A 24,196-nucleotide genomic window follows, 5' to 3' on the forward strand; every position below is an offset into this window, starting at 1 on the left:
TTGGTTTTCCATTTGCCAACAACCACTTAAGCATCTACACAAAAAACCCTGGATCTACCTCAGAACACAAAAGTAAGAAGTTCTGAGGCTCTCCAAAATGAATATTCACCAGCCACCACCGATTCCTATGGACACTTTATCTGAGCACTAGATTTAAATAATCATGATCTAAACTGGGACCTTTTTCAAGCAGCCATACCAGGACACCAGTATATCTGTCAGCAAAGGGCTGACAGCAAAGCTATGGAATTACAGCAGAAGCAATACTGCTCCCTCCATTTTATTTCAGGTTCATCTTCTTTTGGAAACAAATTGTTCTTACAGTCAAGAGAATTCTCTCTTCTTCATCATTTTTAAATAAGTCTGCAGAAAATAAGGGAATGTGCAACAAGGAACGATCGCTCCAGATGCACATCAGAGGAAGTATAGTATATCTCTGGAAGAAGAGAGATTTAGGTAAGTTTTAGAAAAATGAAGAATTGAAGACCTTAACAAGGAGTTTTATGCACTTGAATAAAAAATTCTGTTTGTGCTTCTTAGATTAAAGGTGAATAGGGTAAGCACAGCCAATTTACACACATGAAATCTCTAATCCATTCTGCCATGTCACATACAAAATAAAGCTACAGTACAGAGCCATTTTCCTGATAGCTTAACCACACAAACTACAAGATGTAAGAATTTAATGCCTATGACTGTTGAGCTTGGCAATGAAAGCTGAAGAAATATGAAACAAGCCTCCGCGATGCCTGAAGCGAAAAGCGAACAAAACACTGCAAGTGTCCCGTTTCTGCAACCCCACATCAACAAAGCAAAATGTGTGTGGGCAAAAGGGTGAATTATATTAACTACTACCTTGACAGAATTTGAGAGGTTAAGAGTGCAGTACATAAAGCAGAACTGAACTATACTTCCACCTGCATTGCTGGTGTTATCTGCCATGAGGTTAGAAAGGACCGAGTCAAACTCCTGCATGCACAAAAGTATCGATTACATCCAGGGTTTGTGGGAAGGTAATGAAGGCAACCAAAGTGTCCCAAGACTGGCACAAGGTATGTGTGTATGAGACCTTTGGTTCTACTAAATTAACTGCTTCCCAAGAAATCCAACTTACACTGACACATAACTGTTTTTATGATTCCCATTCCTTGGGAAACTTGTAATTTCACAGTTTCAGTACTGATTTTAGACATCCTTCCAATATTTATTTTTTTAACAACAAAAAGCAAATAGTTAAAACTATTAAGACACTGGTACCAAAAAAAAAAAAGTTCCTGGGATCTTATTGAGACAATTCCTTATGAACCAACATTTGTTAGAACACACCACTTGAATTTTCAGCTTTCTAGTTTCCTTCAACACACTGTATCAAATCTAAGTGCACAACCAGACTGTTAAACTTAATATTCATGCTTTTAAATATAACAAAAGTTACAGAAAAAAGTCAAAACAACCTTTAATTACATATTGGTTGTCCTCCCTAACCTCCTAATCAAATGCTGCAGTGGTGGTCCATCCTTTTGCTTATGTTTTTGCTACAGAAAACAAGTCTAAAGCAAAGAATCTACATAGCGTAATTCCTTTCTACTGAAAAAAATGAGTTTGCTAATCTGTGTAGTTCAGTCTGAAATCATCTAGCCTTAAGACATGTGTGACCAAACTGTTTTAACATGCAAACCAGCATGGTTATTAACAAACATATATGACAGCAATAGTATTAAAGCATGTATCTGCTCTTGACACACAATATCAATATATTTAAGTTTTGGAAACAATCAGGTGATGCTATCTGTACTTAAAAAAAAATTGATCTGCAGAAGTAAAGATTTTGTACTTACAGTAAATATTCGCCTGCCAGTCCGATCAAAAGTTACACAGTATACAGAAGATAAGTGTCCTAAAATTCGTTTGTGCATCTTCATATGTTGATAGACTGCAGTTGGAACAAGGCGTTCAAGTCTGTATTTTCCATTTAGTTTTCTTGAAAATAGGGTATCCACTACCAAATGAGGAAAGAAAAAAGAAGAGACAGCATTTATACTGGGTTCATAAGCTAAAATACATCTCCAGGATGGAAAGCTTGTTTCAACATTGGACCACTTGCCACATGAACAGGTCACTATAGTAATTCTCTCATTTTGCCCTAGTTAGGGGAAAAATATATACAAAAGTAGCTATGACACAGACTATCAAAAAAGTACCAAAATGGAAGACAGAGCATAAAGTTGCAATACATCTTTTAACTGTCAATGCTCAAACTTTATACCTAGAGTGAGAAACTCACGAGAACTGAGACAGCTTCCACAGTGGAGTTAAGTAAATTTAAGAGCTTCCACACAGCTACTAACTGAATATGACTAAACATTCAAATCTTCTCCAAGACAACCTGATTTTTGATTTCTAAGCAATCAAATATTTATCTACCACTTGCAAGTCAGTAATACTGCTACCCACTATAGCTAAACAAAACAAAAAACCACCAAACAAATTTACATACAAAGCTATCAAAACCTTACAGAACACTCCGATTTTTTTATTAACAGAACCTTATTCGAAGAGTTTGGGATTTACTGTTAAAGTTAAGCAGGTCCAGGAGCAGGAATCTACTTCATTTTAACAAAATGGAAATCTTCCATCAAGAACTTCAGTAAGGAAAATAAAACTCAGTGTTACTAGTTTTAAACTGCTACTCATGCAATGACAATGCAGAGTATAACACTTATGTATCCATGCATATACATAGACATTAGTCAAACAGCTCCCGGTTTCATTACCAGACCACAGAATGGCAATGGTGATACATTTTATCCTCCACAGAATGGTAATAAAGCAGGTGATACAACATTTACTTCCTAGCACCCACTGTGGAACAGCTACACACCTCTTGCACCTCTTGGTTTTAGCCCAGACCAACCAGACACTGGTTTATGAGTCAGCACAGGTCAAACTACATTAAATATGCAAACTGGATTGTAGCTACTCTATAAGGAGCAAAAGCACTTAGTGGTATGGACAACTGCCAAGCCAGTTGGCCTCAGGCCGTAAGAACAGCCCTGAAACATTTTGGTTAACTGTCTGTGTAGCCCAAGAATTCAAGGAAGTTTTCACAGTTCAAGATGCTTTGTGAAGGAGCAGGATCATTAGCTGTGGAGGACAGACATTTTTAATCAATGTGCCACTACTGCCTTAAGTTTCTACTATATCCTCTTCACCTTCCCTGCTTTCAAGAAAAAGATGCAGTTGCATTTGCTTTATGACAAAGCTCTTTCTTGCCAAGAGTCTACTTTAGAACAGCAGGAAACCAGGATTAATTCAATCACAAGATAAATCTAGTTTTGGTTTCTGACGAATCATCCTATGGTTAAAAACAAAACCAAAACCACCCCCACACCAACAAAAAGTAACACGCACCCCTAGAAAAACAAACAAAAAAACCCAAACACACACATGCATATACAAAGAGAATGAAGGTGTTTGTCACAGTAATAAAGTGAACTTACACAATAACCTACTCAGAAGTTACATTCTGCTTGTTTTTAATGTCAGATGGCAATAGCTTTTGGAAATCAGCTTCTAGCAATGCCTTCAAATGAAAGTATAGCTTACAAAAACGGAGAAAAAGCTGAACTAAAAGTTTAATTTGAAGAGATGTTCTGTCAATAAATCCAAACTGTAAGCTAACTCTTTAGGATAAAAGAACCAATGACTTCCTATAAGCTTTTGTCCTGCCAAGAGGCACCAGTGAGAAGAGTCTTGCTCCATCTTCATCACACCCTCCCATTTAGGTATTTATGCCCATTGACAGCACTCCCCCCATGTTTTCTCTTCTCCAGGCTAAACAATCCCAGCTCTCTTCCCCTTGTTATGACAGATACCTCAATTCCTTCATCATCTGCCTAGTCTGTTTCTAGATTAACCCCACTCTGTCCATGTCTTTCTTGTTCTGAGGAGCTGGACCCAACACTCTAGGTATGATCTTGCCTGAGCTGAGCAGAGAGAAAGGAACACCCTTAACCTAATGGCATTGCATTGCCTCCAATAGCCCAGGATGCTGCTTCATTTGTGTGGCAAGATGTTGCAGACTCAACATCTCACATGTTCAATACCATGACAGCCAGCTTGTTTTCTGCAAAACTGCTTTCCAGCCTGTTGGCCCCCAGTGTCTGCTGATTAATGAGGTTATTCCTCCCTTGACTTTTGCACTTCTCTTAGTGGAACTTCATTAGATTCCTTTTGACTCATTTCTCCAGCCTACTGAGGTCCCCTCAATGGCAGCACAGACCATTCGATCCATCAATCACTCCTATTTTTTGCATTATCTGCAAAACATGGTGTTTCACCATCTAAGTTATTAATGAATATGTTGAACAATACTGGCTCTATCAGTATCAACCCCTAGAGTACACCATGAGTGACAGGCCCTCTCCAGTCACTAGAATTCATTCTGCTGATCACAACCCTTGGGGTCCAGCATTTCTGCCTTATCTTATCAGCTGGTCAATGAGAATGTTATGGGAGCCTATTTAGACAGTTTTGCTGAGGCCATAAACAACATTCACTGCTGTTCCTTTATCTTCCAAAGTACTCATCTTGTTCAAAAAGCTACCGGGCTAGTCACCCACAACTCCTTCACAAATTAATGTCAACTACTCAGCCACGTTCCTGACCTTAGGATTTTGGCTTCCAGAGTATTTTCTTCATCACTTGCCCCAGGACTGAGGCACGAAGGACTCTCCTTTAGTTCTGCAGTCTCAATCTTGCCCTGCTTCAAGACAGGAGTGACATTTGTGCTCATCCAGTCCTCAGGAAGCTCCCCTGACCACCATGAACATTTCAACAATAATCAAGAGTAAAAGAAAAAACAAAAACAGGGTAGGGTGAGAAACAAGGCTCTAAGCTTAAACACTAAGAGTTTAAATTCCCTTTTTGTAAGGGCCACTTAGGAACCTAAACTGTGAATGGACAGGTGGGCTCTTCAAACAACTTCATAAAATGGAACTTTGTTTTTTATAATCTCACTTTGTTAAAATTCACTGCTGCCAACAACCTCAATCTGAAACCCACGTATCTCAAACAGTCAAGATGACTTTGCTTGGTTTCCCTCAGAACAAGCAATCTAAAAATCAAACATAAAGCTGCTGAAAGTAAAGTGGTGGGAGTTTTCAGGGAGACTTACAAAACAGTAGATTTTTCTCCCACTCAAAAGGTATGCAACAGGCACCAACTGAATACCTTCAAAGTTTTAGAATGTCTCTAACTCACTCTCTCCCCACAGCAGAACAAGCAGCTCAGAGAAAAACAGTGATCTGCAGAAGGAAAATAAATCTGGGGGTCTGAAAGATATGGCAGTATTAAATGTGTTGATTTCCCCTCCCTCTTGGCTTTCTTTTTTCAATTTTATCAAAGTGACCGATTCCATCGGCTTACTTACATGATCTTGTCCTGGGTGTGAAATATGCCTTAAAGATGATGGACAATAATCTACTTTATCCACTAGTTAGTGATAAAGCAAATTTAATTTGTACCAAGTGTAAGTTACATTTTAAAAAAGTGTACACAAAAATCATTGTAACTTTTCTTTCATTTTCTTCCTTTCTGGAGTTGTATTTAACTAATGAAAGTTCTATTCTGAGGAACAGAATCCACCTGCATACCCCTTCCAGTCATGCAAAAACAGAACCAAATTCAGAAGAAACCTGGAAGGACACCTAAACAACATATTTCACTTACAACTCTTACTCATATTGAATCGAGTTTCCTTAATTTGAGAGCCTAGACAAGCCTCTAATGAATACCAAAGAATTCAGAGCTGTTAGTAACACATATATATAAGTATATACATATATAGATATATATATCTATAAAGAGACACCTGGACTCCTTCCACTCTCCAGGTTAGTAAGACTAAATGGATCAAACACTCAATTTTGGGTTGCTGGGGTTTCCCTCCCCCCTCTTCTGTAAAAATGTCCAAGGTCAAAAAAAAGCAGCTTAAATTGACTTCTACTTTCCTGCCATTTTTCTATCAACTTCTAAACTGTATGCAGTACTCCGGCTCTCCTGGCTTATACATCATTGTCAACCAATGAAAGTGGGTAAACCAGCAATTTGATCAAGCCAGAGCCTGTCTCTGGGCATTTCATGGAAGTATACTGACTTTTTACTGGAGCATTTATGAAAATAAAAAAATTCTGTAAACATCTAAAACTATTATTATATATGAGTATTAATTCACCCAATAAAAGTAACTGCCAACCTTTCTAACTCATACAGGCAGAATCTGAGGTGTTTCAAAAGGTGTAAGGCAAAAACAAATGAAAGTTATACAATCAAAACCATTTCCAAACTGTTCCCTGACTTCAATGCAACCCCTCTGCTTACACGATATATTTTTTCAATTCATATTTTACTCAAAGTGTAAATTCCTTAAGACTCCTATAGCTCATTCCTTCTTGCACAACAAAAGTAATTTAGTATAATTTACTTTAGACTTGAATAAATGTGTAACAAAATGTCACTTTTACACAGATACTTTAACACAAGATGGTCTTTTAGATATTTTTACTTTAATTAACAGAGTAATAAAGTTACATGAAGTCCTCTTAGGTTAGCTTTTAGGCCTGATGCATTTATTGTATTTCTAGAAACAGAGATCTGCACCACTTTCAAAACCTCTCATTTTCTCTACAGCCAAAACAGCAGCATCATTTAAGAAGAAACTCAGAAAAGTACAAAATGCCTCAGAACTATTCTTGAGGTGGACTATTCAGCAAGACCATGATATACTATTTTTGGTGGTCAGGAACAACATTCTTCAATGTCTGGGGTAAACAGCCAGTCTTGTGCAAGTCTTCACACTTGAGTGGCCAGCTTCCCCACGAGCTTTGAGCTGGAAATTCTTTAAGCTTTGTGCTTTGGTTCTCTGCTTTCTCAGCAGTTCCTGAAAAATACTGAGTTTGTTTTTCCTTTCTGCATCAAAGACGATTTTTTTTTAATGAAAACCAAAAAAAAACCCACAAAAAACCCCACAAAAATCCATCAAAAATTAGCATATGATATAGCTCTTTTTTTCTTAATTCAGCAACTTTTTAGATTATGTTGCACAAGTAATAACAACTGGACAAAGATTATTCCATACTGAAGCTTTGTTTCTCTTTATTACGTTCTACAGATACTGTGTAGTTTTCTGGAAAATAACATATTTGTATTTTAATTGCATATAAACCAGCTACAAGGTTGCTGGCACAACATACACAAGATTTTAATTCTACAGACTATCCTAATAGCATCATAATTGCATGGATTCATCACACTAGCAAACAAACAAGTATTTCAGTATGTTTGCTGAAACGCAAATTAAGTTTTCCTGCCCAAGACAAAGACTTCAGTATGTTTTCTATTCCTCAACCACTAGTCAGTTCTCCACCTGAAATACATACAGCCTGAAGAATAATAGGTTCCTTTTTGTTGTTGTTGTTGGATAAACACATAAATTATGGGCTTCCATGGGGAAAACAGGAAATTACTTAAGGAAACAGAACAAAATTTTATAGTTCAGTTTATAAAAGAAGTGTCATTGCAGTTCACGATTTCATTGAGAGGATCAGACTAGGATAGGACAAATCAAAACCAAATGTTTTAACAGAGTTCTGAACCAGACATTCAAAAAATTAGAATGTACTTCACAGCTGAAAACATTGTTACCAGCACTTATCTCAATGTTTGGAAAAGGAAATCACTGGTCATGAAAAAAGTGGTATGCTGAAATAACTGTAATTTTGCAAATATTCAATGTTCTGCGGAGGGTTCAATAACAATAACATTTATTTAGAAAGCCTTACTCGTTCTTCCCCAAAGAGAATCTGGACATTATTCTTCTTAACATTTAATTCTATTACCACAGCAGCTCTACAATCTTCTTTGAACTCCAGCTGCCATGGATTTCATTCACTGATCTTTTTCCCTTTAAAAACTGTATACCATGGAGCAAGCTACAGTATAATGCTAAACACTCCTCTTCCATTCTGATTTCCCAAAAATATTCGAAAGTGTTGGAGTAAAGCATAGGCATAGGAGGCATGCTGGAGGCATAGGGTAAGGCAACCACTACAGAAATCTTAGCTATTAGAAAGTGCAGCAGTCACCTTGCAGAAATAGCCACTAATCTAGCCCAAGATTTTCCAAGTTTACAATTGGTCAGTTTACAATTCAGGCCAATGTACAACCACTCAAAAGGGGAATTCTTCTATTCAGTAACAAGCATTTTCTCCCCCCACACCTAGAGCATGACACAGAAACGACTCTCTACGTAAATACCAAAACAGCAGCTCTAAACAAAACCACATTGAACGGCTGCAGGTGCTACATGAGCATTTAAGTGAACTAACTCTGACCAATACACATACTAGCTGATGAGATTCTGAAAACTCAGCCCTAAACATCCAGCAAAACCATCTTTTCTTCCTATATTCCCAGCATCTGCAGAAATACCACTGAAAGAATCCAATTTGTGCTTTAAAATGAAAGAGCTACTATGACAACCAATTACTTTTGACACCTGACCAAATCAAAGCTTCTCAACTGTATCATGCTTTTAAACTAATTCTCTGGGTAAATTGTAATGGTATGCATTTTGAGATTTGAGTTCATTAGAAATAATATAAACAGCAAAAATTCAGCTCAGTCACATATTTTATGTATTTATACATATATGCCACAATCAATGTAAAACTTACAGGCTACCAACAGCCTCTGAAAGGAGTTCAGAGACTGACAAAATGTAATGGCAAGTTACCACGTTAAATATGCCTCTATTCCAAAAAGCACCTAGCTATATGTCTGTACACTGTTAGTCATTAGTTTCCCAATATATATACTCAGCCTTCTCTTTCTTTCCAAGACTGAAACCTTCGTCTTTGCAGTAGGTGCACCTGATCAGGAACCAATCAAGTGGATAGTTTTTGCCCACTGTCATCCACACTGCACATCTATCCGTAACTACTGGTTTGGTATAAATCACTACTGCTTTTGTATAATCCACACTGGTAATATGGTCTTAGTCGTTCCCCCTTCCCTGGACATCAGCAGAAAAAAATGAAAAGACAAAAGTAATTTTGCACATTTTCCTATTCATGATGAAATTAAAAGGATGACAATTTCCTAAAATATCACAACTCAATTCTTCTAGCAACTAAAAAAAAACCAAACAACCCCATGTATCTTTCTGTTGAAAGGTTGAAAACTAAAACATGTTTTAGCAACTGTATGAAAGCTTAAAAATAACTAAGAAAGAAAAAAATAAACCAAAAAACAACCTCTGACCCCCAGCTTCTCAGTTTTTCAGCTGTACAGACAGCACATGCATGCTTCATGATACAGCACAGCAAACTAAAGTACGGCTACAAAATTACTGAATGGACCAAAGAGCAGAAAAAATAACTTCAACAAGACACATCTTTCCAAAGAAAAGCATCACCAGTTTACATTTCATCTGTACAGACAGCACATGCATGCTTCATGATACAGCACAGCAAACTAAAGTATGGCTACAAAATTACTGAATGGACCAAAGAGCAGAAAAAATAACTTCAAGACACATCTTTCCAAAGAAAAGCATCACCAGTTTACATTACTCATTCTCCCCAACAATGGTTGCAGACCACACTCTCCTGGTTTTAAGTTGTTATATACTACTAATTATTTATCTACTGACAGCTTTCCTACATTTTTAAGAAAAAGTTTTACTTGTATGCATTCACTGCTGAAATGTATTTTATTCCACTTCATCCTTCAAAGACAAAATTAGATTCAGAGCAGAACTAGTGTATTAACTTACAATACCCATTTTTTCCCCACATACAAACTGGCAAATATGACAATACATCTTAATAAAATGGATACTAAATGTAAGGTATCTAACACAAACAAGGTCAAATACACACAGCACTACTACTTAGCTCTTATCCTCGCTATAATCAATCAACCTGGAGTTAGGTAATGGCAATGCCAGAATAAAACTGACTTACCTATACTAGGTGGACTGCCATAATTTACAGGGGACTCTGGCGGCCTCCCACAGTGTAGCGCAGCAAGAGCAGATCCCTTCCATACAACATGTTTGCAACCTGTTTTAAAAAAAAATTACACAAACACAATGTAGGCAAGCACTTTTTCATGCAAAAATTCAGAAGAGGCACGAAATATCAAGAACTCTCAAAATTCTCATAAATTTTTCATACTTTTGTTTGTACGAAGCAAAGACTGTCTGCCAGCTCCTAATAACGTCTGCACTCCAGGGACACTTTGGGGAATTTCTTGCTCTAGAAGAGGTCCAAGTCGATGGCATATTTGAAGCAAGTGGTCAGGTGCCAAGTGTCTGTAATATTTCACCTATTTATGAAAGAGCAAACAAAACGTCTGCTAAAGAACCCAGTAATTTTGAAAAATTACTGATTTTTTTTCAGATTGCTACACAAATTCACAAAAAAAAAATCACAGTATATGAAGGATGAAAACAAATAATGACCTTTAAGTGCGTTAATTCATTCCAGCTGGTCCTAATTACTTCTTCTATTCAACACATGCCACTTTGCAAAGAGAACTGTTGGTATTTCCTACTTTCTGACTTTAAGGCACAGCTGATCATAGACTAATAAGCTCCTTTATAATCACAGTGCAAAATATAAAGTACATATATTCAATATTATATTTAAATAGTGATCTGGTCAATTTGAGTTACTCTAAGATAAAGATGAGATAAACACTGTAAGGACAGCAACACCATTCTATGGTTCTATTTACAGAATTCTTGGAAGATCCACAAATAACGCTGCTTTGTAGAAGACAATTCAAAAACATCCTCCCTCAACCTACCGAAGTGACAAGATTTTGTTGAAGCTTCACAACTGGGTTTTATTTTTTTAATCTTGAAAATGTTGGCTTAAGCAATTTGATTTTAAAATTGGTATGCATGATCCTCTATTAGGCTACAAACATGACCAGTTTGGCAACTGCTCATTGTTTTCAACTGCACAGCACCAAAACGAGCTCTTCTTATCAGCAAAAGAGTTTCTCTTATAGCAGTGTTGAATGAGTATTTATGACTGACCAGAAAAAAAAACAGTTCATTCTTTTGAACTACTAAAATACTAGACCATCTTAAACAGAAAGGGAAAAAAGCTTCAAATGTGTCAACAGTACAATCCTATTATAAAGCTCTTGGTTAAGAAACAGCATTTTTAAAATGCATAAGCTACTGTCAGCTTAGACAAAAACAAAGCAAATTTAAAATAAAAAAATTAGGAGGGAGGGTAGAAATTCAGTTTTCTTCAGTTCTTGTACAGGATCTAGTGCGTAGCAGTTTTATCCTTCACACAGCCTGAAATACATCTTCGCAGCTTTACTTTGCAGAAACAAGATAAAAAAAAGGCACTGCAGTAAAAGCTTGTGATGTTTTGTTACTCTGCAACTAGTGAAGGCCTTGACTGACATTTTAGGCAGAATGATGCATCTATATTACACCTAATTAACACGAATTTACCTCATTCTCAACAAACGTGATTCTATCTTGCTGACACGCTACAATCGCTTCATGTACTCCAGCAGTTTGCTAACATAAACAGTGCTGATGTCTGAAAACAAGACTCTGGAAAAAGCCTTGCTTACACCAGTAATTCCCACCACCACCAACACAACCTTCTAGTGAAGGAAGTGAAGTTTCTCTTTTACTCCTGCCGTGGTTCAACCAAGCCGGCAGCTCAGCCCCACATGGCTGCTTGTTCACTCCCCCTCAGTGTGGTGGGGGAGAAAAATCATAAGGGTAAAAGAAAGAAAACCCGTGGGTTGAGATAAAGACAGTTTAACAGGTAAAGCAAAAGCTGCAGGACAAGCAAAGCAAAACAAGAAACTCACTCACTACTTCCCATCAGCAGGCAAATGTTTAGCTGCTTCCAGGAAAGCAAAGCTTCCCTTCTGTGAATTATGTTACATTTGTAGAAGGCCTTGCAAGCTGCTGGAATTTCACTCTCTAAAGGTTAGCTTGCATGAATCTTGTAAGTCATTTAAAAAATGAAAAAGCCTCTTATTAAAAAATACATATATTTTTTTAATCAAGTTACGGTTGATTGCACAGATCAACTCTTCAAAATGCCTAAATTCAACATCATTAGAAGGCTGGCAAAAAATTATCTACTCAATTCAGAACTTGCTATTCCAATTCATTTTTATCCGCAAGATGTAAAGAGAACCTGAGGTTTTTTTCCTAGTTACAGGAGGAATCAGTCAAAATACATGCTTGAGAGCCCTAAAATATTAGAACAGCTGTAAGAGGTGACAAAACTACGTAGCTTTCTGCCACCAACAGCCCTGATTAATTTCCTTAGCTTTTGTTCTCCTCTTCTACTACCAAAAAGAGCATAAAAACTTAAATACTGCCCTTTGCATAATTCTACCTGAAAACAGACTTCACATCTGCAGAACCTGAACGTGTCTCTCCAAGATTAATAATTACTGAATTATTTTTTGTTTCACTGCAAGTATTAGAACTACATATGCAATTCAGTTGTCACTGTATCCTGCTCAAAAACCATTTACACATCCTCACAAAGTCTAAAGTAAATTAAGCAAATCGGCTTTGACACATTCCAAAACTACTGCTAGCTGACATCTTGAGTCATACTTCTCATGATTTGTCATAAGCCATGTGTTCATTTTTTATTTTAACAAAAACGAGGTAGGCTCAATTCCTCCTGCAGTTTTGAAAGGAAACGTTTTGGAAAGGGAGATCTATTTGCATTACTCTTGATCATGCTTATTAAAGATCTTAATCTATACCTTACACCCACACTATAGTTTCTCCTCATGTAAGTCCATTTGTGTCAAAACAGCTATTTATATCAAATTACGCAGTAGTTTTATGATGCTTCTGCACAGCATTTGTCTGAATACTGCTACTAAGCAGCATCTGCGACCAGCTCATTAACAAACTGATTCAACAATACTAAGTGAGCTGTACCCCTATAAAAAATACAGAGTGATGCTGGCCATCTAAACACTTCTCAGTTCCAGAAAGTTTATACAACTTCATTTTAATAATAAAAATATAAGCTTCATTTCACTGTAAAATCCACCAAGGAAAACCCCCTCTTTATCTTGGTATGGGTTTATTTGGACTTTCTTCTTTCTCATTTTCTCATTTGTAAAGAAATAAACAGTGGAAATTAAATATTTATTAAAAACAGGCTACTAAATAATTTTCTCTAGTGTAGCACTTTCTTCTCCATCAGAAGAAAAAAAAAAAACACAACAAAACAACAACAAAGTTGTTTTAAAAATATTAATAGAATATTTCCGGTTGAAAGAGACCTACAGCAATCATCTAGTCCAACTGCCTACCTCAGGACTCACTAAAACCTAAAGCATGGTATTAAGCATATTGTCCATATGCCTCCAACACCGACAGGCTTGGAGCAGCAACCACCTCTCCAGGAAGCCTGCTGCAGTGACAATTTGTATGTGTGACTATCAGCATTACAGTAAGAGTCACAAATAAAGTGTATAACAGGAATTCACCTTAATCCTGATTCCTCCCTTCTGGGAAAGGGAAAACAAAAAAAAATTGCAGAAGAGAACCGCAATGCTACAGCAACAACTCAAGAAAGGACAAGGTAAGGAAGTCTTTTATTTAATACATTAAACAGACGGGCTTGAAAGCTAAAATTCTTTGCATTTTTCTAAAGTACAGCCTATCAGGAGACAAATCTTACCCTGAAAAAACATAAAAAGCTAGAACCAACTTAAAATATACCCACCACCCCAAGTCCTTTTCCTAAAACAAATAACAAAGAAAACCAACCCTTATAAAGAACACTTGCAAGTCAGATTCCAGTGACAAAAGAAATTAAATTATTTTTTAAAAGGACACTTTACAGGTTTTGTCAGAAACAGGAAAGCTTATTAAAACGCAACAGAATGATGGAAATTTGTCTTGATATCAATCTCTAATACCAAGAGGAGAAAGTAAAAGGGAAAAAAATAACAGATGTACAAGTATTTAAAATTCAAACAGCTCTAAAGAAAAAGCGAGAACTGGACTTTTAAAAAAAGGAATTTTAAAATTTTATGCCAAAACTGTGATGTCAAACAGCACCACAGTTGTTCTTTGTTTTTTATGCTGCAAATCCCACCTAGCTGAAATTCTAGCTGATTTCTTTCCTCCTCCTATTAGACTGTCTGCAACACCTAGTTCTGCTCTTTCTTCCAACAGAAATGCACAGAAGATATGTTTTTGTAAGTATAATAAAGAGATGGTTTTGTTTGAATAGCCTTTTCGCATAAGACAAGTAACATCTCTTAAACATTAATAAAAAACAGAACTCTGTTAGCAAGTACAAAAAAAAATACAGATCTCAAGCGCAAATAATATTTTCTAGAAAACAAACAGAAGCATTATCTTCAACTTCACCCTTCACCTACTACCCCAACTTTACTTATTCCAAACAAAAACCATGGGAATACATAAAATGCAGCTCCACAGCTATTCGGACAAACAGTCAAATCCTTATTGTCTTTGAAACAGACTTAAGTGCTTGTATTTTCATTCTGCATGACTCTGCAGAATAATTCAGCATCAGAATCACAGTGAATGCATGAACAGAATCATGATTTGACCTAGACTCTTTAGTTAAATTTTAATACATAATGCAGTTATTTTTTAGGCATAAAGTTAAAAATGACCCTATCCTGGATTCTGCTCTAAGCACAAAGCATACAGAAACGTTCTCTGATGTATTGCTGTTGGGGGTCTCCCCCCACCCCAGGCTAACAACATGCTTTACTACAAGTCAGATTGTAAATATCTTTCAGAAAAACACATTTCCACACAAGGACATTTAACAACAAAACAGAGTCAGTCAGCTACCTATGTTTCAAGATGCAAGAGCTCTATCTTGCCAATATCAGTAGCTATCCTGGCTTAACTATTCTGCTATGTAACATATTACCCAAAACAATCTCCAACTGAATTACAGTAATTGTTGTACAATATCAAACCATCAATCTAATAGAGTACCCTGTACCACTAACAAGTGCCTTATCACTTTAAAATTAGGAATTGCAATGAAGTGCAATTATTTTTGCCCGAAGGATTTTCTTTTTTTTTTTTTTCCTTTGGGGGGCTGAAGGGGCAGAGCAACAAACAACAGGGAGAGGAGAACTGGAGAATTAACCATTTCCTCCAGAGTATATTTATTTCTCTGGTACTTTCTAATTATCTTTGAGCTAAAAGTATATGGATACTTCATCACCATTTCCTATGGGAATGCCTATTATTTTAATGCAAGATTACTTTTTCCTCTAATTAAATAACAGTTTTCCAATACCTAAAGGGGGTCTACAAGTAAGCAGAAGAAGGACTTTTTAAAAGGGCATGTAGTGACAGGACAAGGGGGAATGGCTTGAAACTGAAGGAGGAGAGACTTAGATTAGATATTAGGAAGAAATTCTTTCCTGTGAGGGTGGTGAGGAACTGGCACAGGTTACCCAGAGAAGCTGTGGCTGTCCCATCCCTGGCAAGGCCAGGTTGGACAGGGCTTTGAGCAACCTGGTCTAGTGGAAGGTGAGCCTGCCCATGGGGCGGGGTTGGAACTGGATGATCTTTAAGGTCCCATCTAACCCAAACCATTCTGTGATTCTGTATGAAAGAGACTTGTATGAAACCAGACATCCCAAGAATATACAATTTTTCCAACTATTTTAACACTTTTAACAGGTGTGAGGCCAGAGCAGATAAAAAAACTTAGTAAAAAATACACTGCAGCAAGCTTGCTATTTACCACATGAGAAAGTATGAACAATAGCAGTATTTTCAGCCTTATGAACTAAGACATTCGCCTATGCTTATTACTGTTAGATTACAAGCACTTTTTGCCCATCTTAAACTCATGCATTTGTGGGGGTTTGTGCAGTTTTTGTTGTTTTGGTTTTTTTTTAAGAAAAGTTACACCTTAGAAACTTGATATACCTCTTTATCCCATCTCTCATCAATGTTCCTTAGGTACAGTTTGAAAGAACTAGCACAAAGCAGGTCACTTAGGTAATCTTCCTGGTTATCCGTGGAACAAACAAACATGTGGTATTTTGCACAATGAACAGTTCCTCATCATCAAAATTTAACAGTTTGAACAGAGAGGCTTCTAACATCACCTAAATTTCCCAGGTAAGGGAATAATCTGTAGAACAGAAATGTTTGTCTTTTAGAACTAAAAGGAAGTCATTTAACTTGATGTATGTCCAACAGAAGGACTGACTAAGACCAAAAATACAGCCACAGATCACAATGATTTCACAGGTTTTCTTACTTCCAGTCTCTCAGACCACCTTCCAAAGCACTGAATATACTCTCCCCAAATTACTGTTAATAACAGAAACTAGGTGATGACACAGATGTCTGATTCAATGCAAGTTTTATTTTTGCTCCCTATGTCTTTGAATACCTTTATTGCACATTTCCTGAAGAAAAAAAAAAAAACCCACTTGCTATCTGATTACTTATTAAGAAGCAGAATTATTAAACAGTAACCACAATGCTATCTAAAAGACTTTTACTATGTTGGTAAAAGTGGTTTAGGCACTGTATTTCATCGTTTGTGTAAGGGACTTAGTGTCCCAGTCCCACAGATACTTTGTAACTTCACATACCTTTGCATAACCAAAAAGAACAGTGGAATGGCCTGAAAATAGCCATTTTGTCATTTCCACTTTGAGTCACACTTAATTGTGGGCAGAGGAAAAGGACAAATGTGAGCAAAATTGTAATAAAATGTTCTGTTCCTGAGAACAAGGCATACTACCTCCTAAGCCTGTCACACTGCCTTCCTATTTCTCTCTCCTCAACCATCACCAACATAAACAAAATTCTAATGCAGAAGTGAAAATGACAGTCACATTAATATTTTGAGCAAGAAAAAGTGAACCAATGCACAGTATGATGCTTGTAACCTAGAAGATCTTTAATAATAATAATAATTAAAAGAAAAAAAAACCACACCAACCCTCCCCCCAAAAAACAACAAACAAAAAATCCAGTCACCCTCTATGGTAGCTTTAAATTGTTGCTTTGAGTCTTAATGTTCACCCATCTAAAGTCCACTCTGCTCCCAAAAAGAGCAACACTAACATACTGCCAAAGCCCTCCAAGCACAGCCCTATCACATCCCTCAATGTGCTGGTAGGACGCACACTGCTGCATGCAAGAGGAGAGCTGCACTATTTTTTTACTGGCATTTTTCAGACAGTTCAGCTCCCTTATGTGACTAACCGCATGCTGGGATGAGCACTCTTGTCCACACAAAGGATACAGCAGAGATGGCACAGCTTTGATCTGCAGTGTACAATTAGAGCAGCTACACACACATTGAAACTGCAAAGCGAAAAAACAATTACCCTGGAGTCAAATGATGACGCACAGCTCGTGCATGTGTCAAGGACCTAGCAAAGGTGCTTTAAAGCCTAACCACACAATACTTACACAACATCTTTAACCACAATCTATAAACAATTTGCAGGGCTGCTTTGCTCTCCCAAAGTGAGCTGTTAACTCCTATTGTCCCCCATCATGAGAAATCCTGGGTCTTTCGAAAAGAAGACAAAAACAGCTGGCTTTACCGTTAAAAAGTCTCACCTAATGCAAGAGAATTCAAAACATCCCGAGATATGTTGCTGGAGACACCCACCAACCTTGGTACACACAGACTGAGACCTACCCATGTACTCAGTTCTCAGAAAGTGTTTGGTTATCACACAAATAGAAATGTTCATACTGACACACAAAACTGAGACTGGTGCTCTGAAGTGAGACCACACTCTCAAAGCAAGATTCAAGCAGTTTATACATATGACAAATGGTGGCTGTAAAAAAGTATGCTAGAGAAATAGTACACTTCTGAATTCAAGAAAGATCACTTCAGAATGTAAACTGTATTCTAACAGCATTTCTGAACACATTCATTTTCCTGTAGCATTACAAGGACGCACAACATGGTGTTAGCTTATAAGATGATGAAATGTTTACTTTCACTGACCAAATAGAAAAATGAAAGTAATTTACAAGATTAAAATTGCATAGGATTTAACATTATTTGCATAAATTAAGTGACAGAAATAAAGTATCTAAGGCTGTGAATTTTAGCCTAGTAACAGAAAGTTAGTTCTAATAAGAATTGCTAAGTAAATGCTTTCAAAACAAGGACAGAACCTTTTAAAAGTTATGCACCTTAATAGATGCATAATAAAATACATGATTTTGCAAGCAACAAGACAGAGCCCAGGATAAAATTTCACCCATATTACACAGAGCCTTTATTCACGTCAAGAGCAAAAGTCAGACATCCAACACTACATTTACCGGTATTTTTATTTCTTAGCTTTTCCCGCTACAGCTCCTTCTTATGAAGTTCAGTGAAAGCTCAAGGCTTTCAAGTCTGAGAAGTGGTACCAAAACACAACAAAAATGCAGTCTCCAGAAAAAAAGAGGCAGCATCTTAAAGCTGGGAAAAAGATTTAAGTAATAAAAAGATAATAAAAATGTAGAAACAGAAGATTAGCTTATTGTCACTCTCTACCTTAACAGATTCCTTGGTTTGAAATAAGCATTTTGTTTAATGAAACAAGACATAGTGAAAAACATTTCTTTTGTACGAAATGTAACTGCCACACTGCGAATACACTTCCGTGACAGCTTTCACAAGCCTAAAATGTAAAGTAATCCAAAGTTCATGTATCTTTGACAACTGAAGTAACAGCAGAGAGAGGATGGAGTAAAGTATCAAGAACAAAGTAACCAGTTTCTTTCCGACCTCTCCCAACATGTAGGTAGTGACAAAGTGGACAAGGGCATATAAATGTTTATCTAGAAGTCTAAGGAAACTTTGTTCGGAACTGAAGACTGTGAAAAGAGAAAGGTGCTTGTCAGCATCACACCATCTAGCATCTGTACCCAGGATCAAGTCCAAATTTTGAGGAAGTACATCTTATTACATATGTGTTACAACTAAACACCAACATTCCAACAAACATGACATGTTTCTTGGAAATAAGGGTCTGAATAAACTTATTTCTCATCAAGTCTTCTTACTTCAAACTTCAAAATGCCTTTTTCCTCTCTCTGTCACATCCTTTTGCATTCTGACTATACAGAAGAAACCCAAATCCATTCTACACTAAGAGTATACCTGCAGTTCTTCGTAGTTTATTGGGAAAAAAAGAGAAAGAATCATGGGAAGTTTTGCCAGCCAGCTTCTGACTATTACCTGAAATAATATGACCTTGCAAACAGATAAATAAAGCACACTATATAATACAAAAGTATCAGCACTCTGAAATTCACGGTTGAATTTCTTGATGATGGTTGATTTCAGGAAAATTGAAAACTATCAGTATGTATGAATCAGTTTTCAACAAGTCAGCTGCTATCAATTCTTCCACAACACATGCATTAAAGTGCCTGGGCCAATCTACCTCTTGCTCCAGAGAAAACCAATGCACTAAATAAACTTGTTCCAAGTGTAATAAATACCTATGAGTCATACTGTAACATTAATACGATAACTAAGGTAATATATACGCCAGTAGTATTTACTGGATGCATTAGAGATGGGAACTGCTCTGCCTCCTTTTGTATGAATTCAAAAGTTCTCTGGTCTAAGTCTCAGAAGGACTGGAGTTCAGAACTGCCATAACCAACCAGCCCAAAGGGAAATCTTGCTTTGACGCATATTACAAGGAAGGCTCAATTTTCCTCTGAAATCTTATTCAGAAATCCAGAGACTACATTACACAACAGTGCACCTGTAACAAAAACAACACCAGCAACAAGTTGCTAACAGACAAAATTCAGACATCTTAATTGCTGTTTCCCCAACTACTGCAGTTCATAGTATATTAAAGAAAAACATATCCAGGCCCCTCTCAGCTAGCAAGAGCCATACCACTCACACAGACAACACTTTCAAATCACTGATGTGCACCCAAGATGAAAAGCACACACAGAGAATTAAGGGAAAATAAAAAAAAAGGGGGAGGTGTGGGGTGGACGCCGACACAAGTCACTTAAATCTGTGATGTGAACCTGTGAACCTGTTATTCCTACACACCAGATACATCGTATAAAAACTTCAAAACGATACAACACAGGGGCACACACCGCACCGGGAAGGCCACACCAAACCCAAACGGCCGTGTCGATCCCAACCAGTGAACAACACGGCGAAGGGGAACAGAGCCCTCCTCGGAACAGCGGCCCGGGTCCCGACCTCTTCCCGCTGCCTCACCACGGGGCCGGTGCGCGGCAGCAGCGCGGAGCTATTGTGCGGCCGGGCGGGCGGGCGGGCGGCGCTACGCGGAGGAGAGCGCCCCCTCCTGCCGGCGGCGAGGCCCCGGCCGCCCGCCCGCTGCCCGCGCTGGCCCCGCCCCGCGCCGCTCGCTCTCGCCCGCCCGCGCCGCGTCCATGACGTACCTCTGTTTGCAGCCGGCGAGGCCGCGCCGGGGCTTGGGTGCTTGTTGTTATTTACCCCGCGCAGGCGGCACCGGCGGGACCCCCGCGGCTGCCCCCAGGATGGGGGAAAAGGGAAGGACGAGGATGAGGTTATGTTAAAAAAATATAATTGAAAAAAATCTCTCAAGTTTGGGTTTTGGTCTTTTTTTTTTTAAGTCGCAATTTTCTTTTTGCGGGAAATTCAATTTTTTCCTAGGGCTGTTCAGGGAGAGTGAAGGGAAAAGAAAATCCACCCAACTTTGCCCGCCGCGCCGCCTGCTTACCAGGTTCTCGTAGCTACGGGGATGCTCCTTGCCCGTCCAGTCGGTCCGCTTGGGCAGCAGCTAGGGGAGGGCAGAGAGGACGCCCCGTGAGCGGCTCCCCTCCCCCGAGCAGCCCCCCGGCAGCGGCAGGGCCCCGGGATGGGGCGGGGGAAGAGGGAGAAAGAGAGGGAAGGGGGAGGGAGGCCGCAGGCGGGGCGAGAGCCGGGTGCGCGGCGCCGCTTACCTCTTTCTCCGCCACTTCTCGGATCAGGACCTGCAGCAACAAAAGGGATCAGGGAATGTATTGAGAAAAAGGAGGTGGATTTTAAAACGAAGAAAATAGGGGAAAAAGAAGCGCCCGATCCGCCGCCCTGCCCGGCCGCCCCCTCCCCGCCAGGCCCGGCGGCGCCATCCCTCCCTCCCTCCATCCCTCCTCTCCATCCCTCCATCCCTACCTGAGCCGCTTGCTGGCAGGGTCCGTCCTCCAAAAAGCGAGCGATGAGGAAGTAGAGCTCTGCGGGCAGAGGAGAGGCGGTGAGGGCTGCAGCTCGCCCCTTCCCCGCAGGCTTTTCTTTCTTCCCCCTCCCCGCCGCCCTGCACGGTGGTTCCCATGGCTCTCACTTACCCGCTCGCAGCTCCGCCGTGTGCCTGCTGCCACCGTCCCCGGACATGGCGAGGCGAAAACCGGGGACGGGAGGGGGGGGTATTAGGGGGGAGGGTGGTCCGGGCCGCGCTCCCGCGGCAGCGTCGGGTCCCAGCGAAACGCGTCCGCCCGCCCGGTAGCTGTCACTGTTCGTTCACCAGGAAGAGTGTCGGCTCCACCATTCAACCCACGGGCAGGAGGAGGAAACAACTCACACCGACCCGCCGCCAACGCCGCTGCTGCTGCTGCCGCCGCCGCTGCTGCCGCCAGCCAGCGCGAGCGAACGAGCGCGATCCCTCCGCACGGAGAAAGAGTCCCCTCCTCCTCCGCGCCCCCCGCCTCAGCCTTCCCGGCCCCTAGCTCCGCTCCGCGCCGCTCGCGCAGCCCCTCCTCCCCCAGCTCCTTGCACCCCTCAGTCCCCAGCGCCCGGCAGCAGCCAGCGGGGTAAGGGAAAGGGGGAAGGGGGGGGAGCCGTGTTCTCCTGCCCCCGCTCCTGCCCCACCGCCGCGGCGGCCTCCGCCGCTGCCCGGCTGAGGGGAGAAGAGGCGAGGGCAAGCGCTACGTGTTTATTAGCGGGCGGGCTGAGGCAGAAGATGTCGGAGCGGCAGAGGCGGGGAGGGCGGGAAGGCGGCGGGCTGGCGGCTGAAAGGCGCTTTCTCTGCGAGGTGCGGGCGGACGGAGGGAGCGCGGAGGGATACGACGCACGGGGAGGAGGGGCTGCGAAGGGGCAGCGGCGATTCGCGGCGGCGGCGGGGCTGGAAGTTACCGAGTTGCAGTGTCGCAGAAAAGGGAAGCGAACGAAGCCAAAATGCCCCAGGGGAGCGCGGCCCCGCTGGGGAGGCGGGATGAGGGAGCTTGGCCCTCCCCTCAGCCCCCCTCCTCCACCCGCCGCGGCTCCCCCAGCCCCCGTAGCCAGGCCCCTGCCCCTCCTGGGCGCGGGGCTTCGGCAGCCCCGGGCTCTTTCGGCGCTCGGCGGGGCCTCGGGGCGCGGCGGGTTTGGCATCTGCGCGTAAGTGCCAGTGTCACGCGTTGTTGGGGCTTGTTCTTGCAACATCGTGCCTCGGTCTGGGTTCTTGCCTTGTGTTTGGGGGGAGTGGGAACCCCAAGGAGCCCCAGACAACCTGAAACGTGGTTGTTCGTCAGGCGGCAGCTCTGTTTGGGGCCACGTCTCGGCCACGGAGGGTGAAGAGCTTGCAGGGTGCTCCCTTTCAGAACTTCCCTTAAAAAATCCCAGACTCAAACAGTTAATAACCGGTTTATTCGTTGTTCTTGTCGCCAACCACATCAGACACGCCGGACTGATGCATCTTGTGGCTTCTAGGAGCGATGGCAAGAGGAGGAGTGTTGTCAACGCGAGTACAAGCGAGGGATGATGATGCCTGCAACCTATGGCTGAACTGGAGGTAATTCACTAGCGGATCAATAACGTACCGAAGGTTCCTGAAAGGCTGCAACATTGTACAGAGCCTGATTAGAGATTAAAACATTGCTTTATTTAATGTTTGGTAGCTTGACGATACCGAATAAACGTTCTGGTTCGTGCTGTAACTGTTTATTTGCTACTTGCAGTCATAAAGGAAAGTAAAACCAAAGCAAATAATTTTTTGCTTTGTTTAAAGGTAACTATCGTTACCACTGATAACTACCTTTAAAAAACAAATCAGTGTCCGACAAGGAACGGGTATAAAGGAGCATTATTACTTTATGGTTTGCAATGCATCTATGCTTTTTCAGGTCGAGTTTGGGCCTTGCCAGAACAAACATATTTATGGACAATAAGAGTGAATGTAGCAGGGATCGGTGTAAACAGAGGAAGCTGTCATTTTTTAGTACTATTTTGCCCCATTTACTAACTAAAGTGACTCGTGAGGCAAAGCCGAAAGTATGTTTGAAATTATATAGGAATTAGACAAAGAATGCTGTGTATGTAGAGACCCCGAAGCTCCCAACTGCATAACTTTTAACAAAATTCGATTTAAAGCGTGTTTTTGTGCAGCTGAGAGGAGGCTGAGTTGAGCATTTTTACATGTATGTTTTTAAGGCTCTGAGGATGGTGTACGAGCCTGCTGCTTGAGCTTTGTGCTTGGCACAGTGAGAAAGCTGCTGCGACCACGCTTCAGCTTTATTGCACAAACATATCCGTGGAAGGTTAGAGAAGGGAGGATGAAATGTCAGGTATTTCCATGAAGTCGTGTTATAAAAAGAGATAAAAATCAGATTGATGTAGCAGATGCCGTGTTGCTGAGCATTTTGACATACTGTTATCAAATGTTCTAAAAATCATTAAAATTATAATCCAGCATGTCGGTTGTAATCTTCAGGGTAAATGTGTTTTGTAGGACAATTTTTTTTTAAGATGTAAACTCTTGAATGCTGGGTTTGATCACTTTATCTGTAGCCAGGCTCACATTATATATTTAAAAATGTATGTGTGTCCCCCTTTTCCCAGTTTTTCTAACAATAACTGCTCCGTGTTTCAGCTGTATTTTAAATCCACACATCACATAATTGAAGTAGCAATGAAATAATATTTACCATCTAATAAAGATTGAAAACATAAAGTGGCTTGTCTTTTATTAGCTATGTAAAATACGTACTGTAGTATCTCTCCTGGGTGGTTCTCACAACAAAGGGCTACATGAATAATGTGATTAACATTTTAATTTCCCTTGATGTTTACATAAATATACTTCTGTATGACATCACTAAAACTATAAGCTGAGGAATACAGAATTTGTAATAGTTAAAAGAGTCTGAAAGTAG

General features: G+C 40.1%; 1 protein-coding gene and 1 long non-coding RNA gene across 2 annotated transcripts in view; one reads left to right on the plus strand and one right to left on the minus strand.

Moving 5' to 3' along the window:
- Positions 1–21,461, minus strand: part of PHIP (pleckstrin homology domain interacting protein) — a 108,463-nt gene extending 87,002 nt beyond the window's left edge. The window contains exons 1-7 of the mRNA XM_034060633.1: positions 21,416–21,461; positions 21,246–21,304; positions 21,035–21,064; positions 20,812–20,871; positions 10,239–10,389; positions 10,026–10,124; positions 1,839–1,999 (exon numbers count right to left, since the gene is read on the minus strand). Of these exons, the coding sequence (XP_033916524.1) occupies positions 1,839–1,999; positions 10,026–10,124; positions 10,239–10,389; positions 20,812–20,871; positions 21,035–21,064; positions 21,246–21,304; positions 21,416–21,461 (606 nt within the window). The remainder of the gene's footprint in view (positions 1–1,838; positions 2,000–10,025; positions 10,125–10,238; positions 10,390–20,811; positions 20,872–21,034; positions 21,065–21,245; positions 21,305–21,415) is intronic.
- A 739-nt stretch (positions 21,462–22,200) lies between these two features.
- Positions 22,201–23,990, plus strand: LOC115947191 (uncharacterized). Its single transcript, XR_004081139.2, has 2 exons — positions 22,201–22,442; positions 22,722–23,990. It is a non-coding gene; the product is annotated as an uncharacterized lncRNA (long non-coding RNA).
- The last annotated feature ends 206 nt before the right edge of the window (positions 23,991–24,196 follow it).

Source organism: Melopsittacus undulatus, chromosome 3 (genome assembly GCF_012275295.1).
Source record: "Melopsittacus undulatus isolate bMelUnd1 chromosome 3, bMelUnd1.mat.Z, whole genome shotgun sequence".
Taxonomy (NCBI): domain Eukaryota; kingdom Metazoa; phylum Chordata; class Aves; order Psittaciformes; family Psittaculidae; genus Melopsittacus; species Melopsittacus undulatus.